The sequence below is a fragment of the Vulpes lagopus genome, chromosome 11, assembly GCF_018345385.1.
Source record: "Vulpes lagopus strain Blue_001 chromosome 11, ASM1834538v1, whole genome shotgun sequence".
Lineage (NCBI taxonomy): Eukaryota > Metazoa > Chordata > Mammalia > Carnivora > Canidae > Vulpes > Vulpes lagopus.
The window spans coordinates 93,959,354-93,986,217 of record NC_054834.1 but is presented as its reverse complement, the minus strand read 5'-3'; the positions used below and the strand labels follow the sequence as shown (position 1 = coordinate 93,986,217).

At 33.8% G+C, this 26,864-nt stretch overlaps 1 protein-coding gene across 6 annotated transcripts in view; it reads right to left on the bottom strand.

The window, feature by feature from the left end:
• The window catches only part of UBR3 (ubiquitin protein ligase E3 component n-recognin 3), a 233,161-nt gene that overhangs the window by 116,663 nt on the left and 89,634 nt on the right, over positions 1-26,864 (bottom strand). For 3 of the 6 annotated variants that reach the window (XM_041723097.1, XM_041723098.1, XM_041723099.1), the window contains exons 13-24: positions 26,709-26,798; positions 25,159-25,287; positions 24,460-24,512; positions 24,226-24,359; positions 23,775-23,860; positions 22,094-22,235; positions 19,207-19,303; positions 9,405-9,546; positions 5,337-5,441; positions 4,131-4,304; positions 3,914-3,946; positions 1,865-2,325 (exon numbers count right to left, since the gene is read on the bottom strand). In XM_041723097.1, the coding sequence (XP_041579031.1) occupies positions 1,865-2,325; positions 3,914-3,946; positions 4,131-4,304; positions 5,337-5,441; positions 9,405-9,546; positions 19,207-19,303; positions 22,094-22,235; positions 23,775-23,860; positions 24,226-24,359; positions 24,460-24,512; positions 25,159-25,287; positions 26,709-26,798 (1,646 nt within the window). The remainder of the gene's footprint in view (positions 1-1,864; positions 2,326-3,913; positions 3,947-4,130; positions 4,305-5,336; positions 5,442-9,404; positions 9,547-19,206; positions 19,304-22,093; positions 22,236-23,774; positions 23,861-24,225; positions 24,360-24,459; positions 24,513-25,158; positions 25,288-26,708; positions 26,799-26,864) is intronic. The other 3 variants (XM_041723102.1, XM_041723100.1, XM_041723101.1) reach the window with 1 other exon arrangement.

Below are 26,864 nucleotides of genomic sequence, written 5' to 3'. Positions count from 1 at the left end.
ATTCTTTTTTTCCCCTAAGATTTATTTATTTATTTGAGAAGAGAATGCAGAAGTTTGGGGAGAGGCAAAAGGAGAGGGAGAAGCAGACTCTCTGAGGAGCAAGGAGTCACTGATGCAGGGCTCAATTCCAGGACCCTGGAATTATGATATGAGCTGAAGGCAGACACTTAACCAATTGAGTCACCCAGGCACCCTTCTCCTACATTCCTAATATACTAAAGGCTTTTGCATATACTATAACAAATTTAATTACATCATAAATGAAGTACAACTGTATATGTGATTTAAATTGCTCCTGGTACAGTTACCAAAAGTTGGCCTTCTAACTACTGAATCAAAGAGAACTGCCAACCTTATCTGAACTTGTGTAGCATAATCTCACTACATTTCTTCCTTTCTAAACCATCCTGACTGCTTTCTACAGTGTTCTTCCTCTTCCACTCTAGCCATCACTCTTCAGTTACCTTTATAGGTGACTCCCTCAATCATTTCCTTTAATGTTTTTCTTATTCTATAAAAGTTCTATATTAAGTATTCTCAATTCTTACTGTACACAGTCTTCCACATGTAAGCCTTTACTACCTGTATACCCACATCTATAGCTCTAACTCAGAACTCACCCCTAAGTCTCAAACCCATCTCCAGCCAAATGTTCTCTTTAAACTCAGTAATGTACAAAACTGGGCATATCAACTTTAATCCTAAGCCTAATCCTCTCTTATCTTGGTCCTCCAGTATCCTCTCCCCATCCTCCCCTATCTTGGTAAACAGAAACGAAGATTTTTTTTTTTTAATTCACAAATATGATTTAACAGTGGTGTCTGGATGATTACGTCAGTAGAGCATGCAACTCTTGATCTCAAGGTGATGAGTTTGAGTCCCACATTGAGGGTTAAGAGTTCACTTAAATAAAATTTTTTTAGTTTAAAATTTTTAAAAGCACTTTATGATTTAACAACAAAATAAAAGAAACTTAAAGTTCCAAAAACTAGAGACAGATTAAAGATTTTATTTATTTATTCATGAGAAACAGAGAGAGAGAGAGAGAGAGAGAGAGAGAATGAGGTAGAGACACAGGCAGAGGGAGAAGGAGGCTCCATGCAGGGAGCCCAATGTGGGACTCGATCCCAGGTCTCCAGGATCATGCCCTGGACCAAAGGCAGCACTAAACCACTGAGCCACCCAGGCTGCCCCCTAAGTATGTCTTTAAAATATTACTTGTTTAATAAATAGTAATCACACGTTGAAAACATATGACTGGAAAAGATAAAAAAAACTAAATCAAATTTTTACTCTGAGAAATATTTTTTAATTTTCTATTCTCATTTAAAGTTGAACTGATGGGATCCCTGGGTGGCGCAGTGGTTTGGCGCTTGCCTTTGGCCCAGGGCGCGATCCTGGAGACCCGGGATCGAATCCCACATCAGGCTCCCGGTGCATGGAGCCTGCTTCTCCCTCTGCCTGTGTCTCTGCCTCTCTCTCTCTCTGTGACTATCATAAATAAATAAAAATTAAAAAAAAAAAAATTTAAAGTTGAACTGACAATAGTTTTTGAAAATAGCAGAATTAGATAACCTACAGTAGTAACAAAAGTAGTAATTTTGTAAAGGGGCCTGCCTACAAGTTTAGGGTAGTAATTTAATGTTGGGGTCACTAACTCTTGTCTTCTCACCCCCCCTCAACTAACTCCAGCATAATACATGCCCAAGCACTGACTGTATTTGGCTCCTTTTATCTTACAAACTAATCAGCTACGATTATACCTGTTAAACACTCTGGTGATTAGCCGCAGATGGCCAAAAAGGGGATATATCAAATCTTCAACTGTACCATACATGTTTAAAACATGAAAAATAAAAATTACCTTTCTTCTTTGTCCAGTGTTTTCTTCTCTGCTGCAGTGATTTTTTTTGGTGGTACAGGAGGGGTCACTTTTCTACATATCTCTTCAATGATGCGTTTGTTCATTCTGCTTTGCAGTGCGGCTTTTAATAAAATTCTTTCTACTGCAGTTATACCATCTCCATGATTATATTTAGGAATTTCTGGTTGGATTAAAATTTCTATGTCATCAAGCCAAGGAGGATAGTAGGAGTTCTGTTTTCCTGAGAGTTTATGATGAAGTTTAATTAGCAAAGACAATATGCTTTCTTTAATTTCCAAAATGGCCGTAGTTAATTGTGGAGCTGAACCAGGAGCAGACCATTTACTTGAAGTTTTGGGACGAACCACCTGATTAGCTTCACTGCTACTGCGATTGATGATCTCTTGAAACTTCTTTCTACGCTCTGCTACTAAGCTGAAAACTTGAGCTGTACCAGAATTCTACCATTAAAAAAAAGAAAGAAAAATCAAGAGAAGTTATTCAGTATTAAGTGTAAAAACATATTAATACTACATTTTCCAAAGGGAATGTTCAAAGTCATCCGAAGATTTATTCAATAGATTTGCCCTTTAAGTAAATCTGTCCCTTCACTTCTCTTAAATACATTTAGTTTCAATCTGGAAACAACTCTGGGGAGAAAGGTGGTTATCCATGATAATACCTCTTTTCTCACCCACCTAGGTCTATCTACCAGAGAAAGTAAACAAAGCTTGCATAGTATTAATACCAATATTAAAGAGGAATCATACACTAAGTTCCTCACCAGTTTACAGGAAAAAAAGATGTTTCACTCAATATTCATCAAGAATACTATACTCTTCTAATAAAACATCATGTGCCAACTATACTTCTATAGTTGTAAAGAATTCTTTTACAAGACTGCTACATTTTCTAGTAAATTATAAATTTTTTCCTAAATTAACGAATCTGAACTGTTAATTAATTTCATTTTTAAAGAAATTCAAAGTTTGAAAATTACTTCTAACAAACGCTTAGTTTGCTTTAGTTTCACTAAAATGAAATATAATGATAAAAAATCGAACTGATCTTTTTCATGTTTGAATATCACTATAATTTATTTGAACAGATTTTTAAAATATTTCCCTCAATAATTTATCTTCTAAATAGCCTTTTGTCAAAGCAGTCAAGTTGCATCAGAGCTCATAGAAATCATCTTTTAATTAAGATCTGAGTCAGTTTAACGGATTTAATTTTTTAAGCAATCATAGAAAGGGTGCTCCAATATCAGTTGAGCTTTTATGAGGTAAATTATAGTATATGCTGCTTTTTAACATCCAAACTGATTTTCAAAGTATTCTGTACCACCAGTAGAGGCAAAAGCTGCCTCTTATTAAAATTCCAATTTGATCAAAATTCTTTATGGTGTTCACAGCAAAAATATGTTGTTAAAGGCAAAGAAAGATCCTATAAATGGACTCTACTAAGAGAAAGGTCTGATTCAGTGCTCTCTACTCACCAAAATAGATTGTAGGGATTAGACATGTTTAAGTTTAGTTACCTGGCATGTCATTTCAAGATTTTTCATTTCTGCCTTTAAAAAATAGTTAATTAAGCTACATGCAATGAAAAGGCTGGTTTTCAAACTAAATCCAAATATAAATATATTGAGATTTTGTGGGCTTATTTTATCAAAGTTAATTGCCATAGGAAGCAAAAAAAAAAAAAATCTAAAAATGGACATGCTACCAGCAATTAAATTTATTTTGATTTAGGAAACATTCACTTTTAAGATGTTAGTAACAATGCTAAATGCAAACAGACCCAAATGTGTTGCTTATAATTCATCCAAAATCCTAAGAAAAACCCACTATTAAATACTAAGTATTACTTCAATATGAATTTTCTTTAAAAATTAAGCCTAAATCACTATATTAAACACACACATTAAGCTTTTTAAAAAATTTAACCATATTAAACACACACATATACACACAAATACTTCAAAGTGTTTTCCGATTTCCAGTTAAAGCCATATTGCTAGTTAATGCAAATATCAAATACATCTACCTCTCTTTGAAGAACTTTTGGCCTTCGTGAACTCTGGCAGATTAAAGGAAAAAGATGTGTGAGGCAAAAGTTGCTTAGATGTACCAGAGGAAACAAAAGACAATTTAAAGTTACGTACAACCACATTTTGCTTTTTAGTATCATAGGATGATCTAAACAATATATTCCAACATGACATGGAGACTTTCCTTTTCATCTTTCTCTCTTCTACACTTACTTGTAAAGAACTCAAGCTGTCAGAGCTGGTACTTGCAGGTGAGTCTCTCTTTACTTCGGGAGCAGTCTCTGGAACTCTCACCCTAACATAGTTTATAAAGTGTCGCATGTTTGACACTAAGTTACTGCCAGGAAACCAACTGTCATGACAACGTTCTGGTCCACATACTGATACCTAAAACATGAAAATAATGAATATGAAACCTTGCCAAGTCAGGTCTAATGTACAAAGGAGTTGTAGCTAACCTAAATAATCACCCACCATTTGTCTTATTTCTGAATCCTTTATAGTCTCATCTTCAAATTATAAAGTGCTAATAAACCCAAATTCAAACATAGAATATAAGAATAAATTTCTCAATACTAATATGGGTAAGTTCAACAGAAGTCAACTAAATTTATCCTGAAAAAAAAAAAAATACATTTTTCAATCTAGAAATACTTAACAATACAGAATATTTTTCAGCATCTATTCATAATAACTCATAATACATAATACAATCAATGATAACTTGACTATATTATGAGTCATTATATTTGTAGGAAGTCTGAAAAAAATCAACCAAAAGTCTGACCTAGTCAGAAATATTAATGATCTTTTAATATCTACGAAAGAATATATGTTGATTCAACTTAGACAACATATTGCCTAGTCTTTTTACTTTGTTTTTTGCTGTTACTGTGCTGTGCTGTATTTTGTCTTTTGGAGAAAGGGGAACTTGTATAATCAATCTGTAGTAACAACTGCTTTTATGGAAAAGATACTTCTAAAGTCCTATAACATATTAACAACTTGTATTTTCAAGTACTTTAAAAATTCTCCCATATTACAATATTACTTCATTAACTTAAAACCTTTCCAGAGAGAATCTGATACTCAAAAATAATCCCTGATAAAATTACTAGGATTTCCAGACATAATAAGTCCTAACACAATTATTTATCAGTAATCAATGTTTTTAGCATAACACCAACTGCATTAGCCATTTTTCTTAGATCTGTACATTATGAATTACAAATCACAAATTCAATATCATAAGAGTGAAACCTCTAAAACATACGTATTTAAAATCAAAAAGGGCCTTTTCCAGTAGTTAAGAATATCTTACACATTTAATGAATTATTAAATAAGTTTACAGATGACACACTACCTTTGTTAAGGCATTTTGTAACTTTAATATTTAAAAATATAAGAAATTTACTTACCTCTTCATCGGATTCCTCTTCAGTTGAATTTTCAAGTCCTAATTCGATCAGATATAAAACCATGCAGAGTACGTGTTCTGACAGATTTTGATGATCCATCAAAATCTTTAAAGAGGGAAAAAATGCCTCATAATTACTTTTTTCAATAAATATATTTAAGTATCCAAAGACATGTTGTTATAGATGAAAATAACATAACCATATATGTTATGATCACAGCATGATCAAAAAATAAGTAAAGCTACATCTTGGTGAAAGGACAAACTATAATCAAAAGAAAACGTTCCCTCCCAAGATCACACAGAATTAGAAGCAATATCTAGAAATACTGGGTTCATGGATTTCTAAAGGTACCATGTTAAGTAGTCCACTAAATTCATTATTATATGCTAGTATCTAATAAAATAATTTAACAAGAATATTTTGCATTCTCATTTGCTGATATTCTTTTCCTGACAAAAATACCAGATTAATAAGTGTACTAAATAGGATAATTCATGCAAATGTGTTTAGCATAGCACCTGGCATGTAACTGCAAGCCCAATAAATATTTATAGAATATTAATGTTCTTAAAATGTCTCTAAAATTAAAATTCTTGGCCTGAGTATTTTGTGCAGTTGAGTAAATGTATGTGTTAGTATATGGTTTATATGGGTGAGAAAGAAAAAAGGGATGCAACTAAAAGAGAGGCTTCTCTGAGGAAACATCGAGAAATCTGACCTTATATAGATTACACATTGCAAGTTTTACACATCTTATGCAGGATTTCAGAACTAGCCTACAACAATCATTCATTCAATATGATACAACAAAAACTGGAAGATACCTAAAACACCATAAGAAAAAAATCGCCTGGCAACCATCATGTTCTCCTCATTATAAGAAAGCCATCTGACCAAATGATGGAAGGGGTAAAAGGATGAGGTTCCTTGCCAGCAGTAGGTGAGACTGTCAAGAGTACAAAAGAGGACACTGTAGGATGGGCCTCATAGAAACTGATCAAATGGCTGAGTGGGCTTAAAAAAGGACTTAGTCACCTAAGAGCTAATTTATTCTGACTAAAGAATAAACACTTTCAGTTAGCTGCCTTTCTAATGTTTATTTTGACTACTAAGAAGGCTTTTCTTTTTCTGTTCATCTTTTGTGTGAGGAGAGTAAACCTCCAAAAACCTTTTAAAAATCTATTTTATACAAATTCTGTATATACCTAGATTTTTGACCTTGAACAACAGATTCTGGCCTCAGTTTTCTTCATCTTTAACTGGAATAATAGGGACACCTGGGTGGCTCAGTGGTTGAGCATCTGCCTTTGGCCCAGGGTATGATCCCAGGATCCTGGAATTGAGTGCTGCACCAGGCTCCCCACAGGGAGACTGCTTCTTCCTCTGCCTCTATGTCTCTGCTTCTCTCTGTGGCTCTCATGAATGAATAAAATCTTTTTTAAAAAATGGAATAATAGACCAGAATTATTGTGAGGATTACACAAGTTAACATCTGTAATTTATGTAGTACAGTATTTATCAATTGGTGTTCGACAAACAGTAGGCAGATGGTAGGAGGAATGCAGCAGGAGGAGGTGACTGAAGGCTGGGAGGCCATAGAGGTTCACCCTTTCTAATCCACTACTTTACAGAAAGGAAACTAAGGCTTGGCCACACACCCCGCTAGTATAAGCAATTCTAGAACAGATTTCAGACTCCCAACTATGCCTCCTCTTGATAAATAAAACATTACTAACTAAACTCAAATTTTGGCTTGAAATTCTGTGGCAGTACATCTTACAGTTTCAAATGAATAACTTAAAAGCTAAGGAAAAAATTGAGTAAGAATGATTTTCTAAGTTTTATTAACATGTTCTATATTAATGATTTTAACATTAAACATGGAAGATGAGATGCTGTCCTGACACTAATGTTTAGAAAGTTGACTTGCCAATGCAATGTCAATTAGAGAAGTTTTTTCTATCACTAGAATTAAGAATTTATAAAGTTGAGATTTTAAAAAATTGTTCATAATAATCTTATAACAACTAAAACACTGCTTTTCTATTTTTGATAATACACTATTTTTACACTAAGCAAATGAAATGACTGAAAAATATAACTGAAAAGAATACAAATTATTTGCAGTAAGGCTTCTTTAATTTTTTATATCATGAATTATTGACCTATTACTTATTACTGTTACCACAGTACTCAGCTTCACCATCTGAACTAGTTTTTTAACCTTTAAAACTCAGTAATTATGTCTGGTAAGTAAGAAGAAAGCTTTCACTCATGAAGATTTTTGCTAGAATTAAACAAAGTATGTAAGTAGTATTTAAAACAAAAATCTTGTATATGTAAGCATCCAAAAAATGTCTGTAAATACGGCAGCCCCAGTGGCGCAGCGGTTTAGCGCCGCCTGCAGCCTGGGGTGTGATCCTGGAGACCCAGGATGGAGTCCCACATTGGGCTCCCTTCATGGAGCCTGCTTCTCCCTCTGCCTGTGTCTCTGCCTCTCTCTCTCTCTCTCTCTCTCGCTCTGTGTCTCTCATGAATAAATAAAAATAAAATCTTTAAAAAATTAAAAAAATAAAAAAAGCCTGTAAATACAAATATCTATTTAACAAAAAAATTCTACCTTTTTTGATGAAGAATATTTTAATTCATTTTACTGAATAATCATCTCAGAAATTAATGAAAATAATTCAATTTGAGGCAGATGTCTAAAATCTTAACAGGAATAACTTTTATAAGTAAGATGAAAAAGTGGTCATGGGGTAAAGCTGAAAGAATGAGGGGTACAGAAATCTAAAAGTATTATTTCATTACGAAGCAAACATTAAAGAAAACAACCAAATGTCTACCTAACTAAATGCAATGTATCTTTTTTAAGTAATCAAAAAAATGTGTATATAGTCATTAGAAATTTGCATAATAGGGCAGCCCCGGTGGCTCAGCAGTTTAGCGTCGCCTACAGCTCAGGGCGTGATCCTGGAGACCTGGGATCGAGTCCCACGTCAGGCTCCCTGCATGGAGACTGCTTCTCCCTCTGCCTCTCTCTCTCTCTCTCTCTCTCTCTCTCTCCTCTCTGTGTATTCTCATGAATAAATAAATAAATTAATTTTAAAAAGAAATTTGCATAATAAATATGCTCTTTAAAATTTTCTTTTAATTTTTCAAATTCTAATTAGGAATAAGAAGCAATAGTTTTTCTTTTCTAACTGTGTATTAGAAATCTGCATAATAAATAAGCTCTTTAAAATTTCTTTTAATTTTTCTAATTGTAATTAGGAATAAGAAACAGTTTTTCTTTTCTGTGTAACATTTATCATGTCTATACTTACTTTATTGATGTCTATAGTTATTTTATCTATATGATACGACTATATATTTTTTTGTCTTTAATCTCTTACCCAAGTTAGATAATAAATATGCCTGTTATATATTTACATATACTCTACAATATTATGTATGCAATTTCTGAGTACACAGCTAATGTTAGTCAAATAAATAAATAAATAAATAAATAAATAAATAAATCAGCTCTACAATAAGAAAACCCAAGAATAAAACAAAGTCTAGGTAGCAAAAAAATAAAAGCATCTATCTTTTCAGAAAGTTTCTGAGGTATTTACTAAAGCAAATTCTTAAGACTGACACATAGAAAACCATTCAAATCCCTCCATGTCACATTTCTGATCAGAGAGAAAAAACGAAGAAAATAATCTGAAACACAAGGTCACTGGCCCTCATGGCTTAATTTGGTCTTTTTAATGGATTCTGGTGGCTGTTTGGTCCCTATTGTTCATTTCATTTCTCCTAGTTTTACAGTATTTCACTTTTTGTTCTATAAGAGCCATAAATAGATATTTCTATCTGAAACTGGATAAGATGAATAGTTTCCCACAAAGAATGGTGTAGCTACTCCATTTTCAACTTAGAATATATAAATACCAAAAAAAAGAATAAATACACTTTGCTTTATAAGTAGTACTTTTACATAAATATTATGTTAACATTTTTATTTGAAAAATATGGAAATAAATTCTAATCTGAGTCTTTCTATTCAAATTACTACTGTACCTTGTAAAGCAGAGTGAATAGCACAATGTGTAAAGTTTTACAGTGCAAAAGTCTCATAAGACCTTTATAGCTGGGATGGAGTGGCGTCCTTTTCTTATAGGGAGGCCAGGGATTTCCAGGGAATTTTCCACTCTGTTTTAAACTGTAAAAATAAAGCAAAACTAAAATTAGATGATAGACTCAAGATTAAACTGTGGTTTAAGTAGTGATTTATAGGGGTGCCTGTTTGGCTCAGTTGGTTAAGCATCTGCCTTCAGCTCAGGTCATGATCCTAGAGCCCAGGGATTGAGCCCCAGGCTGGGCTCCCTGCTTGGAAGGGAGTCTGCTTCTCCCTCTCCACCCTGCTCCTCTCCCTGCTTGCATTTTCTTTCTTGCTCATTCTCTCAAATAAATAAATAAACAAATAAATAAATAAAATCTTTTAAAAATAACAGTAGCGATTTGTACATAATTTTGTCATATTTTTCTACGCAGTACCATTTTTAATCAAATTACTCAAAAATGCCAAACACATATCTATTCTTTCACAATAAACATTATTATTTCTTTTTGTATTAGATAAAAACAAGGGAAACCTAAGCTGAAAACTAGAAAAAACTATATGAATAGGAAATGTTAATAAAAGGAAAGAAACAAAGAATACAACGTAAACTACTAAACAAAGAAATTTCCAGTTGCAATAATTGAAAAAAAATAGATAACCTAAAAATTCTCCCACCTACCAATGGCTTAGAGAGCTGGACAAAACATAAAATGTAATCCTCTGAATGCATATTTGAACTCACAAAACAGGAAGTGAAGTTCCCCAGTTACCAGAAAAAGAACAAGGAATTAACAACAAGCACTAACATGGGTTTACCAATGGTTTTAAAGTCCTTGAACAAGTATATCTCAAAGTAAGAGGCTCACACAAGGCTTAGAGATGGAATGAGATCTCACATTAAGCTGGCACCTTTGAAGAGCTTCACCCTCAGTGAAAGGATAATTCACAAGGAAAAATAAGAAAGCTTATCTGTCTCTTCTGTGGTGCAAGAACAACAGGCTCCCCAGGAAGATAATGATAATGAACTTATGTACAAGTAAAAGCTGACTCAAAACACAAAAGGTAAAATTTGAGAGAATTACACAGAGAAACTGACAAATTCACAATCATAACAGAAGATATTAACACATTTCTAACAGAAAGCCCAAGGAAAAAAAAATTGCTAAAGACTTTGATGATTTCTTAAAGATTTATTTATTTTAGAGAAAGACAGAACGTGTATGAGGGGGTGGACAGAGGGAAAGAGAATCTCAAGCAGACTCCCCATTGAGCATGGGGCCCAACACAGGGCTCAATTCCATAATCCTGAGACCATGACCAGAGCCAAAATCAAGAGTCAGACACTTCACTGACTGAACTACACAGGAGCCCCTGGATTTTGAAGATTTTTAACAACATAATTAATAAGCTTGAACCAAAAGACAAATAAAGAACATCCCATAATTAGAAAATACATATAATTTTAAACACACTTAGAATATTTATGAAAATTTTAAAAATACTAAGATTGAAAGTAAATTTCAAAAAATACCCCAAAAATGGATGGATATATGGGCCTTGACCACTTGTCACAAAATAAATAAAACTAGAAATCCACTAAATGATAATGCAAAACTTCAGACATGTAGACATTTTATAACATGATGTTCTTAGAAATTCACACAGAATTATAATAATAGAATTTTAAATTTAGAACCTAAACTATATAGAAAAACTTGTGGAATACAACTAAAGCTGTACGTGGGAAAACCCCAGTATTAAATGCATGTGTTTTTGTAAAAAGTCAAAAACTAAGTGTCGGTGGCTTAGCAGTTTAGCGCCTGCCTTTGGCCCAGGGCGTGATCCTGGAGACCCGGGATCGAGTCCCACGTCGGGCTCCCTGCATGGAGCCTGCTTCTCCCTCTGCCTGTCTCTGCCTCTCTCTGTGTCTCTATCATGAATAAATAAGTCAAATCTTAAAAAAAAAAAAAAAAAAAAAAAAAAAACAACTAAGTGTCTAAGGGAGAAAATCCAAATTAAATTGAAAGAAGATAATAAGAAAGAAGAAAAAGGTACAAAATAGAAAACAAGGAAGAAAAGAAACAACAAAATCAAGGTTTATTCTTAAAAAAAATAGTAAAACTGGCTGTCCTCTGAGAAAACTAATCAAGAATAAGAAACAGCAAACTAATAAATAATAGGAATAAAAAGGCAAAGATAATTTTTTATTATTATATACTTGAGACAATATAAAATCTTTCCTAGAAAAATAAAACTTGACTGTCCTTCTCAAAAAGAAATAAAAATCCCAAGTAAGGCTATAAGCTTTTAAAAAAGTGAGTTAGTTTTAAATTACACTCCTAAAAAAATAAAATAAATAAATAACACTCCTCTCACATAAATGAATGAATGAATGAATGAATGAATGAATGAACGAATGAATGAATGAAATTACATGAGGCCCAGGTAGTTAAATAGGAAAGTTATCAAATCTTCAAGAAATATCCACATAAATAAGAATGAAGTTGGACCACCACCTTACATCATCTGTAAAAATTACCTGAAAATGTATCAAAAACTGAAATATAAGAGCTAAAACTATAAAACTCTTAGAAGAAAACATAGGCTTAAGTCTTTGTAACCCTGGATTAAGCAATAGATAAGATACCAGAAGCACAAACAACAAAAGAAAAAACTAGATAAATTGAACTTCATTAAAGTTAACTTTTGTGCATCAAGAGATACTCAAAAAGTGAAAAGACAACCCACAGATGACAGAATAGCAAAAATATTCATGAATCATATTCCTGATGTTAGTATTCATAATATATAGAGCTCTTTAAATTCAGTAACAAAAAGTTAATCCAATTAAAAATGGGCAAAAAGGGCAGCCCCGGTGGCGCAGCGGTTTAGCGCCGCCTGCAGCCCAGGGCATGATCCTGGAGACCCCGATCGAGTCCCACGTCAGGTTCTCCGTATGGTGCCTGCTTTCCCTCTGCCTGTGTCTCTGCCTCTCTCTCTCTCTCTCTCTCTCTGTGTCTCTATGAATAAATAAATAAAAATTTTTTTAAAAATGGGCAAAAAATCTCGGTAGTTCTCCAAAGATGATACACAAACGGCTAATAAACACATGAAAATATGCTCAACATCATTAGCCATCAGGGAAATGCAAATCAAAACTACAATGAGATACCAGTTCATACCCACAAGGATGGCTGTAATCAAAAAGACAGAATATAAGTGTTAGTAAGGAGAAGAAGAAACTGGAACCTCATACACTGCTCACAGGAATTTATAAAGCTGAAGCTGCCTTGGTAAACAATCTGGTAGTTCCTTTAACAATTAAACATAGAGTTACCATATGACCTAGCATTTCCACTCACAGGCATATACTCAAGAGAAATGAAATATAATCATACAAAAATTTATACACTGATGGTCATAGTAACATTATTCAAAATAACCCCAAAGGGAAAAGAACCCAAGTATCTATTAACTGATGAATGGATAAATAAAAGTGGGATATCCTCACTATAGGAGTACTGTTTGGCAATAAAAAAAAAAAAATGGTTCTGATACATGCTAGAATGTAGATGAACCTTGAAAGCATTATGCTAAGTAAAAGAAGCTAGTCACAAAAGAATGCATTTGATTCTATGTATATGAAATGTCCAAAATAGGTAAATCCATAGAAACAGAAAGCAGATTAATAGTTATCTACAACTGGAGGGCTGGGGAAAATGCATAATTAATTGAAAATGAATATGGGGTTTCTTAATTTAGAGTAAGGAAAATGTTTTGAAATTATTATAGTGGGGCAGCCCAGGTGGCTCAGTGGTTTTGCGCCACCTTCAGCCCAGGGCCTGACCCTGGAGACCCGGGCTCAAGTCCCACGTCATGCTCCCTGCATGGAGCCTGCTTCTTCCTCTGCCTGTATTTCTGTCTCTCTCTGTCTCTGTCTGTCTCTCTCTCTCTCTCTGTGTCTCTCATGAATAAATAAAATCTTTTAAGAAAGAAATTATTATAGTGATAGCACAATTCTGTGAATATACTAAAAACTACCTACTAAATTGTCCACTTTAAATGGGTGAATTGTATTGTAAGTGAATTATATCTAAATAAAGCTGCTTAAAAAAATTTCAAAAATAAATAATCTTAATCTCCTGAGATACATTTTAGAAAATAGCAAAAAGGTAAAAGATACATAAATAATTCCTGATGCTAATATACACTGTTACCAATATAAAGACAACATGATACAAAAAATTTCTAAGACTATATTCCTCTGAGTATAATGGGGAAAAATTTTTTAATGAGTAAACCAGAACAAGCAATATTTTTTAAAAGTACATTATCACAAGATTGGGTTTCCCCAATAATGCAAAGATATCTGGATTGCAAACCATCATCTACACAGATGCAAGAAAAGCATTTGATAAAATTAAAAACTCAATCATAATAAAAATTCCTAGTAGGGCTGCACTATAAAAAATCTTCCTCAATCTGATACAAAACCACTAAAGTAAACATTATATATATTGGTGACACATTTGAAAGGTGTTAGAAACGAGACAAGAATGCTTTTCAGGTCTATCACTCATTTAACCCATCCCCTCTGGTAACTGTGGAAGGACATGGGTTAAATGAGTCACAGGGACTAAGGAGTGCATTTGTTGTGATGAGGACCTGGTGATGTATGGAATTGCTGAATCACTATATGGTACACCTGAAACTAATAGGACATTGTATGTTAACTGGAATTAAAATAAAAACTTAAAAAGATGGCATTTCAGGGAGTCTGGGTGGCTCAGTTGGTTAGGCATCTGGCTTCAGCTTGGGTTGTGATCCCAGGGTCCTGGGACCGAGCCTGGCTTCTCCCTCTCTCTCTGCCTGCCACTCCCCTTACTTGTGCTGTCAAATGAATAAACAAAAATATTTTTTTTAAAGATGGCATTTCTACTGAATTAATCTAGATGCTGTTAATTAATTTCAATCAGCACAATTTCAATCAAAATCCAACATGTTTCATCATAAAGTTTACATGGTCATCATAAAGTTCTAGGCAAAGAGCCAAGAATAAATATTATAAATAGAAGAAAGAAGAGAGAGGAGAAGAAGGAAGAAAAGAGGATGTGGAGAAAGGTGAGAGAGAAACAACAATATTTGTGATAGTATGGGATTAATTTACAGAATGAACAGAAGAGAAACAGATCTATATATACAGATACCTGATACAGTCAATTGCCTTTATTCAAGTAGTTATGTTCTATAAAGTCACCACAAACAAAATCATTGCTCCTAGGAGAAATACAAGATTAGGTTCCTGCAAGTCTGGGTCATTTTGTTAATCAAAATTCCATTTGCATTATATTTGCCAATGTCCTTGTAAATCAAGACAGTCCTATCAACAATGAAAACCTGCTCTTTCACATGACCCTTTTCTGTATAACTCTTAGCAAGTATTTTTAAAATTCTTCTACCTCAGGATCTATAGAACCTGCCTTGCCTGAAAATTTAAAAATTTTCACATTATATTATTTTTTGAAACATGCAAGTCAGCCAGCACTAGTGGAAAAAAGTTTAACATTTTTCTGACCCTTGCTAAATGTGACAGGAATTTCTTTATGCTATACACTACATTTTTTATCAGTCATCATCTCAAAAGTCCACAAATTTAGCTTTTAACCTTTCCATAGCTTCATCACACACTACAATTGCTATTTCAGTACTTTTTGGAATGACCTCATGCATAGATCAGTGAATTTCCTCTACCTCTTTCTGGATGTACCATTCTATTGATTCATTACCACTGAACTCAAGTCAACAGCATTATAGCTCATGACGGAAAGAAGCTTATCGAAGTATCTGCCTTCCGCTCAGGTCATGATCCCAGAGTCCTAGAATCAAGCCCCCCATTGGGCTCCCTACTCAGCAAAGAGTCTGCTTCTGCTCCCTCTGCTGCTCCCCGTGCTTGTGCTCTCTCAAATAAATAAATAAATAACTTAAAAAAAAAACCCACAAAGTATCGAGAATAGCCAAAATATCAAAACAAAATAAAACAAACCAAAAAAAAAATGCCTCTAACATGGAAGCCAGAGAACAAGCAAAACAAACAAAAAACCAAAAACTTAATTTAGAGGAAATATATTTGTAAGGGAGGGGGAGAATCTTAAAAATAAAAAAAAATTATCTGGCACCTGGATGGCTCCATTAGCTAAGCATCCAAATCTTGGTTCCAGTTCAGGTTGTGATCTCAGGGTTGTGAGATCAAGGCCTGCATTGGGCTCCTCCCTAGGTATGAAGCCTACTTAAGATTCTCTCCCTCTCTCTCTCTCTCCCCCTCCCCACTCCTCATTCACAAGCACATGTGCACAGACTCTCTTTCCCTAAAATAAAAATAAATATCCTTTTTAAATAAAAATCCTTTTTAAAAAATTAAAATTAAAAAATTACCATTAAGATTCCAGAGAAATGAATTGCATCTATGATTCAAGAATACCATAAAACTAAGTTTCTGTTTAAAAACACAGGGGAGGGGCAGCCCGGGTGGCTCAGCGGTTTAGTGCTGCCTTCCGCCCAGGGCATGATCCTGGAGACCCAGGATCGAGTCCCACTTGGGGCTCTCTGCATGGAGCCAGCTTCTCCCTCTCCCTGTGTCTCTCATGAATAAATAAATAAAATCTAAAAATAATAATAATAATAATAATAAATTAAAATAAAAACAAAAACATAGGGGAAGGGGGATCCCTGGGTGGCTCAGCGGTTTGGTGCCTGCCTTTGGCCCAGGGAGCGATCCTGGAGCCCCGGGATCAAGTCCCCAGCGTGGAGCCTGCCTCTCCCTCTGCCTGTGTCTCTGCCTCTCTCTCTCTCTATCATAAATAAAATCTTAAAAAAAAAAAAAAATAGGGGAAGGAGAGAAAAGGAGTGAAAATATCAGTGAGGGTGACAAAACATGAGAGACACCTAACTCTGGGAAATGAACAAGGGGGTAGTGGAAGGGGAGGTGGGCAGGGGGTTGGGATGACTGGGTGATGGGCACCAAGGGGGACACGTGGCGGGATGAGCGCTGGGTGTTATGCTAAATTTTGGCAAATTGAACTCCAATAAAAAAATTCTTCTAAATAAATACATACATACATATATACATACATACATACATACATACATACATACATACATACATAGGGGATCCCTGGGTGGCTCAGCGGTTTAGCGCCCTGGCCCAGGGTGTAATCCTGGAGTCCCGGGATCGAGTCTCACATCAGGCTTCCTGCATGGAACCTGCTTCTCCCTCTGCCTGTGTCTCTGCCTCTCTCTGCTAAAAGAATCTCTCCGCCCACCCTCTCCTCTCTCTCTCTTTCTTATGAATAAATAAATCTTTAAAAAAATAAACATAAAAAATAAATTGATCGGATGCCTGGGTGGCTCAGGGAGTGATCCCAAGGTCTGGGATCAAGTTCCACATCAGGCTCCCTGTGAGTAGCCTGCTTCTCCCTCTGCCTATGTCTCTGCTTCTCTTTCTGTGTCTCTCATGAATAAATAAATTAAATCTTTTAAAAAATAAATAAGAAAACATTGGTTTCTGCATAATACTGTAGTATTTGTATACAAGCATATTTTTCAAAACCCCAACAGCTTATGATAAAATATTTCAACTATCCTACTAGCATAAATAAGCATTTTCAGTGCCTATTTTGTTTGTTTGCTTTAAGCACTAGCCCCTAAGTATGCAGCACCTAGAGTAATGAAGTATTCCAAAATAAAGTTTATATATTAGTTCAAGGTAGCAAATGATACATCATTCTGACTGCTCTTTTCAAAAGCATTAGTAGGATAATGCAAATGAAAAGCTACACGAGAGCAAAAATTTTTCAGTGATTCAAACCAACACTTAAATAAATATTGACTAATTTGAGACAAAAATGTACATAAACTCATACACCATACTTTTCAAACGTGGCCCGGCAGTCGTTAACCTTCAAGATGGGAGACAGGAAGCAACAGAAATATCAAAATTATAGTTGAAAAACTTACTTTCCAGCAGAATTTAAAACAGTCACTATATAAAAATCACATCTGCATGTTGGAAATGGCCTAAACAAAAGTTTCATTAACAAACATTTTCACTAAACTTCTCTGGGCCACAATGTCTTCATATATAAAATATAATATTGAATTAAATGGATGGTCTTCCAACTATTGTTTTGTTCCTTATTGTTGTAGTCTTGTTTTTGTTTTCCTTTTAAAAGTTGAACTGCCTACTAAAGGGTACTTGAGAGTGAGGAAAGCAGTACAGGCCACCTCTGTCTTCTCTTGCTGTTGCCTAACACCCTCTGGCCCTCAGAGATACTTCAATGGAACCTGGATAGTATATTTTGAAGGCCTTTTCTGACAACACGATCCTAAGATTCTACACATCTAAACATTACATACAGCAAATAGCTTATTTTCACTTAAACACTCAGCATAAAAATTTAAGAAATTTACTTTTCATTAATTTAGCAATTACTAATTACCTAATGAAGTGCCTAGCCCCGAGCTAGATTTTGAAGAAACAACTGTTAATTTATCCAATCATTTTTCACCATAATTGTTCAAAAGGATTTTTTGTTGTTTTCTTACAAATAGAAAAGGATCACGGGCAGCCTGGGTGGCTTAGTGGTTTAGTGCCGCCTTCAGCCCAGGTCGTGATCCTGGAGTCCTGCAACAGGGCCCCAGGTCGAGCTCCCTCGGGGGAGTCTGTTTCTCTTTCCCTCTGCCCCTCTTCCCTGCTCATGCATGTTCTCTCTCTCTAATAAATAAAACAATAAAATCTTAAAAAAAAAAAAAAAAAAGTACAGTACAAAGAACTTCAAACTATCTCTCCAAGAGTTTTAGAGAAAGGTAGAGATGCTGATGGCTGAACTAGGCTTTGTTTTTTGTTTTTTTGGGTGAAGGAGAAGTATGCTAAAATTCTACACTACAAACTATTTCAAATATTTCTGTGATAGATCATAAATTCAACGTATTAGTGCAATGTCATGGCAAATAAAAAGTTTCAGTTATACCCAATATTTATATTTATACTTTGATAGACAAATATTTTCTTAAGATCTAAGACATCGGGGGGGGAATAAAAGAGCTAAGATATCAGTATCATTTAAAACTTGTTTTAAAATATTTAACATAAAAATAAATAAATAAAATATTTAACACATACTTTAGAAAGCAGATAAAAGATATATGATATTCAGCAATACAATATTTAAAAAATAGTCTGTAACAGCAAAGAAAAATGAATTCTTCACTGAAAAGATATTCTTCAAAACTTTTTTCTGCAATCAACATTTTAAACCATTTTGTTAAATATTTACAAGTAAAATTCAATTTGCTTCAGCTATTTTCCCAGTTGTGAAAAACACAGCAACATTACCACACTTTTTTAGGTACCCATCACCTCTGATAACAGACAATTTCATTCTCTTAACTTGTGCCTCCTCTACTGGTTTAAAAGCAGAACAACTTAAAAACTAGGTTTGGCATTTCACTGGTCAATAGCAACCAAATAAGTTTGTTATTTTTTTATTTATGTCTATTTCTGACATTTTATAAAATTTATAAGATTCTGGATCAAGGATATTGAGAACAAATATATATGGCAGATTTTTTAAAATTTCAAAATATTATTTTCTGCCCTAAAGACTAAGAGTATACTTTAATGATAGCTTATCACATTTGTGTTATAACTGAAATTTTTCGACATAAAGACAAAACATCATTATACTAATATAACAGACTTACAATGCTGTGTATCTGTCCATTGCAGACTGCACATCTCTACGGTAAACTGTTCGAAGAATGACCATGACAGGGTCAAACTCCTGATCCCAGACTTCAGCTATTATTCAAAAGAAAGTAGAAACAAAACACTGACATCTTAGGAATAAAGTCAATATTTGATGACTAATTACATTTAAGTATATTTTAAATTCATATATGGGATAGTTTGATTTGATGATTACATGTTTGCTTTAATAAGCTTGATATTATGACTACTTTTCTAATTCAAAAATCATAACTTCATCATGATGAATGTTCTTTTAAGTTCAGTAAGAACTAGTGAGCAAAAACTATTAACAATGAAAAAAAGGCATTATAATGTGATAAGACTTCACCATAAAAGTTTAGTTCATCTTTTTTTGTAAAGTGCCAATAGAATTTAAGAAACGCAATGCATTAACAACTTTGAAAATATTCAAAGATAAAAATATGAAAGCTATATTAAAAACTTAATGAGCTATTGATTTTCAAGAGTCTTACTTTGTAATATTTTTGGCTTATAAAAGATTTTCTGTTTTTTTGCTAAAATTGATCACTGATCACCTTACCAACTTCACAATTAGGAACCATTATCCCATGTGTGGTATGTGTACAACTGGTGGTACAAAGATGATTTTAAGTATACAAAGATTTTTATTTTAATAATTATATAATCATGTTTAACATGTATTAGGAAATTATACATTGCATATAAAACCCATGATCTCACTAATAATCATGCTTAGCATGAGGTGAAATTTAAAAAAGTGAATCCATTTAAGGAAACACAACAGACTATGATATAATAATAGAGATACTATTTAGATGTGGCAAAAATCTACAACATGGCCTAAGAATAATAATTTTAGAAACCATTGCTTTACGAGTGTACTTGGGACGCCTGGGTGGCTCAGTGGTTAAGCGCCTGCCTTTGGCTCAGGGCGTGATCCTGGAGTCCCAGGATCCAGCCCCACATTGGGCTCCCTGCATGGAGCCTGCTTCTCCCTCTTCCTGTGTCTCTGCCTCTCTCTCTCCATGCCTCACGTGAATAAATAAAATCTTAAAAAAAAAAAAAGTGTATCTTTCCTAGATTGTTTTTCCTAACTCATTCTAGCAAAATTCTTAACATCAGAAAACAAGAAACTTTAAGCCTCCTATACATCTACTGTAATTTCAACTTCCTGGCGTAAGAAACAATTAACAATTGTCCCTATTTTCATGTAACAGACTATTCATTCATCTTAAATTATCGATTATAAGTATGACACAAGATCCTTAAGACAGGCCTTATCAAAGAAAAAGACCTTTGTTATTATTTCTATTATGATTTCTTGTCCTTCATTTTTAAATCTATTAACTTGTACAATTAAAATGCCAATACTTTTATCAGAATTATAAAACCATAACAATAGAAGAAAACTTCAGCAATTAACCAGTTTAGCAGACTTTAGTGTTCTGTGGTTTTCCACAGAAGTTTAACTGGGGCCACTTCAGGAGCAAGAAGATGACAAAAAAGATGAGAAATGCGATGTCCACTACCCACATTGACTCTAACAAGAGCAAATGTGTTTTTATTGGTGTTATATAACAGATTTACTTAAGATTTAGTTTCTCAAAACTAAAGTCTTATTTCAACCACTTTTAAAAAGCTTTAATTTAAAAACTCTCATCTACTCCAACTCTTCCATTTTACAAATAAAAGTAAAATCCAAAATTAAGAAATTAAAAAAAACAAAAACAAAATTAAGAAATTGCTTTTCTCAATACTAGCTAACAAAATTCAATACTGTATTTGAATATGAAAACTAATTTCTTGACTCTAATCTTCAAAAGCCCAGTGCTCCATCTCAGTGTCTCAAGCATTACTGTGCATAACAATCATCTTACAGAGCTTGTTAAAAAAAACAGATTTCCAGAATTCATCCCCAGAGGTCCTGATGAGAGCAGCAGAGGCTGAGGCATAGGACCCAGTGCTTTTAATAAGGACCACAAGTGAGTATGACAGAGGTAATCCTCACACTATACCTTACTAAGTGCTGTACTATACTAGAATGCTGCTCCACTTCAAAAATTCAACTAAACTTTAGATACAAAGTATTCGCTACAATAAACACTGTGCTTTTCCTTTAATGGAATACACACTGCAACCAGAGACTATGAATTCACCTTTGTGGACTCCTCGAAAAAAATCCCACATGATCAGGTTTATTCTGCTGTTTTGCCAAACACAGTATATGTTATTTACAACTTCAATGTGGGCATCAGTTTTTTCAGTTACACAATGCGTGCTAAAGAAGTCAAGAAGCATGTAAGTGCTACTTCCTTCAAAATTTTAACTTAGATTAGTGAACACCTGGAAGTGATAAAGACAAGACTGAATGAAGACTTCACCTACTTCTGGCTCTTATCAAGCATATCATCTATGAAGCCAGGGAGAAAACCTTGGAAAACCAACCACTTAAGGAAAAAATTTTAAGAAAATGTAATCAATCTTCTATACAGATTTTAATTTTAAAGGTATCAAGTTAAATTTGGGGTAGTGAGAACTATCTTAAAATGAAATTTAGAGAGCAAATACATTTTTTAAAACTTTAAGTATATAGTTTTATAATTTCTGGTTCATTTAGAGTTCATCCACTTATAAAAATGAACTAGAATTCATATATAAAGTTCCTTTTCTAAAACAGTCATCTAAGAAAGCTTGCTGTAACATAAAACCATAGATTTGTAAATAAATGGAAGCAGTATCACTATATACCAAAAAACTCAAAGCTGAATACATAAAAAGCAAAACATTTTCCTTTCAGTGTATACAACTTATATTCAGAAAACCAATTTTGAAATAGTATCTTAAAGTATATAAACGTACCTTTAGGGGTATACATGCCTTGCTGCATTGAACCTCCAGGTTCAAAAACAGGAGCCTTAAAATCAGCTACAGCTGATAGAACTGATTCAAAGCTATAACTGCCTGGAATAATGCCACTTTTGGGATTTGGGTTTTCTGGAATATGATTTATGTGTCAAGAAAAAAAAATAATACCAAAAAGCCAGTTTTTAATCGTAAAATTACCAAGGTACTCTAGTTTCTACTACTTTTGCTTCGAGTAATTGACTGTAATATGTAAAATTGACCACAAGAGGGCTATATAATACAAGAGTTCAATAATAACTTTAATTGTGAATTTTTAAAATATTTAATCTAGAAGCCTATTAATAAGTTATATGCTAAAATAGTTCCCAAGTTTATTTCCACCAAAATTAACCAAATTTCAGAAAATGAAAACATCTTTTAAAATTAATCTCCATTTTCATCATTTTACAAATGTTATACTTTCCCTTAGAGAATCAAAACAATATGCTAAAAATTAGCCAAGATTTTTATGAGCAAAGATTATTTTTCCAAAAACACAAAATGTCATCCTCAAAGAAAAAAGAAAAAGATGCTAAACAAATTTTTACAAAGAGGAAAATCAGAAAACCATAAAGATCCTTTCCCATTGATTTCACATCAATTAATCAATTAATTTTAATTCAAAGTTACAGAGGAATACTTTTGTTCTGTTACAGCACTGATACATATTATATAATAGTTGAATGAAATCATCAAATAAAATCAATTGGTACTGCTTATGAAAATCTTCAAGGTTATCAAATAGGCATTCCATAGGAATTATTTCACAAAATTTTTGCCAATTATTCCAAACATATTCATAACATACAAAGTAAATTTAGTCCAAAATTTACAAAATAAATTTTATCACAAAATAACACAATCTTTGTCTAAAATTTTAATAACTTAAAAATTATAAAGTGTATATTGTATGCTCTGTCTCAAAGAACAAAGTTTTTGAAGTTCATAGATGATAGTCTTTGCCCTTAAAAATCTCTTGGTTTGGGCAGCCCAGGGGGCTCAGCGGTTTAGCGCCACCTTCAGCCCAGGGCGTGGTCCTGGAGACCCAGGATCAAGTCCCAGGTCAGGCTCCCTGAATGGAGCCTGCTTCTCCCTCTGCCTGTGTCTCTGCCTCTGCCTCTCTCTCTCTCTCTCTCTCTCTCTCTCTCTCTCTCTCTCATGAATAAATAAATTTTTAAAAAATCTCTTGGTTTAAGACTGAATTCTAAGAAACAAAAAGAAAATCCTTAAAGTGTTTAAAACCCTGACAATAATTATGGTATACGTCTAAATTTTAACCATGAATTCCAACCTAAGTATACAGATAAAGTAGACCTAACTGCTTTTTACAAAGTGTCCAGCTTCCTTTCACTAATATCATCCTAGAAGGGCAAGGGCAGATCCTCAGGTGCCCAGAGCCATCGGTTCTGAAATCTAATAACCAAGGCTAACGAGCTCCCTGAGAGGTTAACAATGAGACAAAAATATCTGCCATAAGCCCTGAATGCAGAATTGAACAACTGATGTTCTTTTTCCTTACTATTTTTCAACTCCAAAAATATTCTTCAATCACAAAAGTGATATACTTTTAAATGGGCAAAACTACTTATTATTTAGATTCTATAATTAACAGAAAAGTAAACTTTTAAAAGGATATGAGGTCCAGCAATGAACTATGTGTCCTGTCATTCATACACAACTGGGCTACCATCTCTGCCCTGAGAATTTCATCATCAGACATCCCTATAACAATTAAAAAGAGAATTAATAAATCTGAATATATGTAAGTTATAAAGAAACAACTTACCATACTTTTTATTAAGGTGTTTTACCAAAAATGAGGTGCTTCAAAAATTAAAGAACAAAGACTGTAATGCCCCAAATATAACCAGTTTAACTAACCTGCTGTTTGCAGCTCCCTTTAAGTAAAGGATTTTTTAAACGACATTCTAAAAAGAGTAACAACTGTACAAAATGTAAAGAGTTTCAAACAATGTTTAAATATATCCAAATCCTTTTCTCTTTTCCATAAGCCAGTTACTACCACAGGGAGAGGGGAAGACAGGGAGAAGAGTTAATATCCAAGCATTAGTATGAGTGCTTTTTACCTAAATGTAAACGAAGACTTAAAAGAATCACAAGAAATGTAAGAGCGCCTTCTAACATCGATCTCTCATGCTCTGCATCAAGTACTGTGTTTTGATGTTGTGATGCCATTGTCAACAAATCCACTACCTTAAATCTATAATAAGAAATATTTGAGACAGATTTTTTTAAGTTAAAACAAAATCAACTTAAATTCCAAATACTTCCTAATATCTGTCTTAATAAATTATGCTTACCTTTCAAAGACAGATGAAATAAAGTAATCTGGGTCAAGTCTAGAAGCACAAACCTTTAAAAGACAAAAAAAAAAAAGAAAAGAAAACCCAGAAACTTTATTTCTCAATATTGTTTTATTTCTTGTATTAATCATGTGGTTTGCTTGAGTTCTGTATCTTACCATGTTTTGACACCTGGGCGGCCTTACAGACATGGGGAGAGACTAACCCTCTCTTTAGCTATAAAGACAGTAAATACTAACGATATTCCTAAAGACAGTAAACAACTTACCTAGGAGCAAACCTCTTACAGGCAAGTCAATCACCCCTATTATCTAACTCTCACACACCAAGGCAATATTGCCCCTGCCCTAAACCAAACTGGGGCCAGGTACCAGACAGCTGGGGACAGCCTTGATGCCCCAAAGTCCACCAGAATAATAATAATAATTATTATTATTATTGTTATTCTTATTATTATTCAAACTAACCAATCCTAAACTGTTGCCTTGCCATGCCTTGCCCTTCCTATGCAAATGCCAAAAAAGGTTCTGCTTTAGGATTTCTCCTTGCTCCTATTCCTGCCTCTTGACCAAGATCTAATGCTTCCCCTGTGGCACTAACTTCATGTCATCATTGAGTCACCTCTATAAACTAAATTCTGTGGATAAAAATGAGACACTTCTAAAGTAGAGTATCTGCATTATCAAGTTGACTTACCTGTAGTAAGTAAATGTCAGGGTCAATCATAGAATTACAGAAGTGAGACTGGACATAGGTCATGGCTTGTCCTTTGATTTGTAGACCATTTCTTACCCACATATTACTATGGATTTCAGCAAGACTTGCCTAATAAAATAAAAATAAATTAGACAAAGAAGTCTTCTAACTTCAATCTTTATAAAAAATATGTTAGACTGAACAATCATTTCAAAATCTTTTATAACCTGATCGTAGCATGAGCCTAACATTCTGTCCCATGTTAGTTTAAAATATTCAATTCAAATACATACTTCGAAATTTTTAAATGCTCATTATGCTTTATACAATCTCTTCTCTTGGGGGATTTTTTTATACCTGAGTTAGTTTTCTTTTATTTTTTTAAGGATTTTATTTATTTATTCATGAGAGACACAGAAGGAGAGAGGCAGAGACAGGCAGAGGGAGAAGCAGGCTCCATTCAGGAAGCCCGATGTGGGACTCGATCCCAGAACCCCAGGATCACACCCTGAGCTGAAGGCAGATGCTTAACTGCTGAGCCACCCAGGCATCCCCCTTAGTTAGTTTTCCATGATGATTCCTAGAAACATAACAATTTTCAATGAAATCTTTCAGGAGGAATCAATAACATATTAACTTTCCTTCTCAAAAAAGAAAATCCTATATAATGCTTAAAGAAACACAGGAATAAGCATAAAACAAAGCTAATTGTTCCAGACTAGCCATTTTTCAAATAATGAGCAGGTAAGAAAGTCAAATAAAAATGTTTTATTATGTTAATGTTTAATTCTTTTCTTTCAAATAAATAAATAAAATCTTTTTTTAAAATTACTTAAAAAATAAGGAGAGGATGCCTGGGTGGCTCAATTGGTCAAGCAACTATCTTAGGCTCAGGTCATAATCCCAGGGTCCTGGGAGAGAGCCCCATGTATGGCTCCCTGCTCAGCCGGGAGCCAGCTTCTCCCTCTGCCTCTCCCCCTGCTCATGTGTGCTCACCCTTCTCTCACTCAAATAAATAAAAACTTTTTAAAAAATAAAATAAATAAAATTGCCAAGAAAAACAAACTGAAGTGCAAGTCCCTCTATACACATAAAAGGTTGGCCCACAAAATTATAGTACTTGAACTGAAAGAAACAATAGTGCTTATGCACAAAAATCCTCTTTTCCCTCATTTTCCAGATGGGAAAACTAAGAATCAAGTAGGCAAGTTACCCCAAACAACAATGGATAATTAAATCGAAATAGTACTAACACTAGAAAAATCTGCTGGGTCTCCTATCAAAAAAAAAAAAAATAGTGCTGTATAGTATGTTAAAAACTTCCCTGTAAGTCAAGACAATGAAAAGAATTCCTGGGGAAATTATAGCTAAGTGTAAATTTCAAAGAACAAAAAACACCAAAATATAATATAGCAAAAATATCTAAGTTTAAAAAAACTTTTCAAACATTTTGGCTATAACAACAATGTAAAGGCATAAGAATAAAATAAAAGAAGAATCACATAACTAAGAAATTCAATTCAAAACTTTTTAAAAGCCTGAATACATACTTGAATTTGGAGTGGGTGAATCATGAGTTTCATTAACATTTCCTGATCAGGTAAAACAGAATCCAAATCTAGTTCTTGACATTTCACAGCCTAAAAATTATGGGGAAAAAAATTACTAATTCAATACTTATTTCCCAATATTAAAAAAGTAATAAT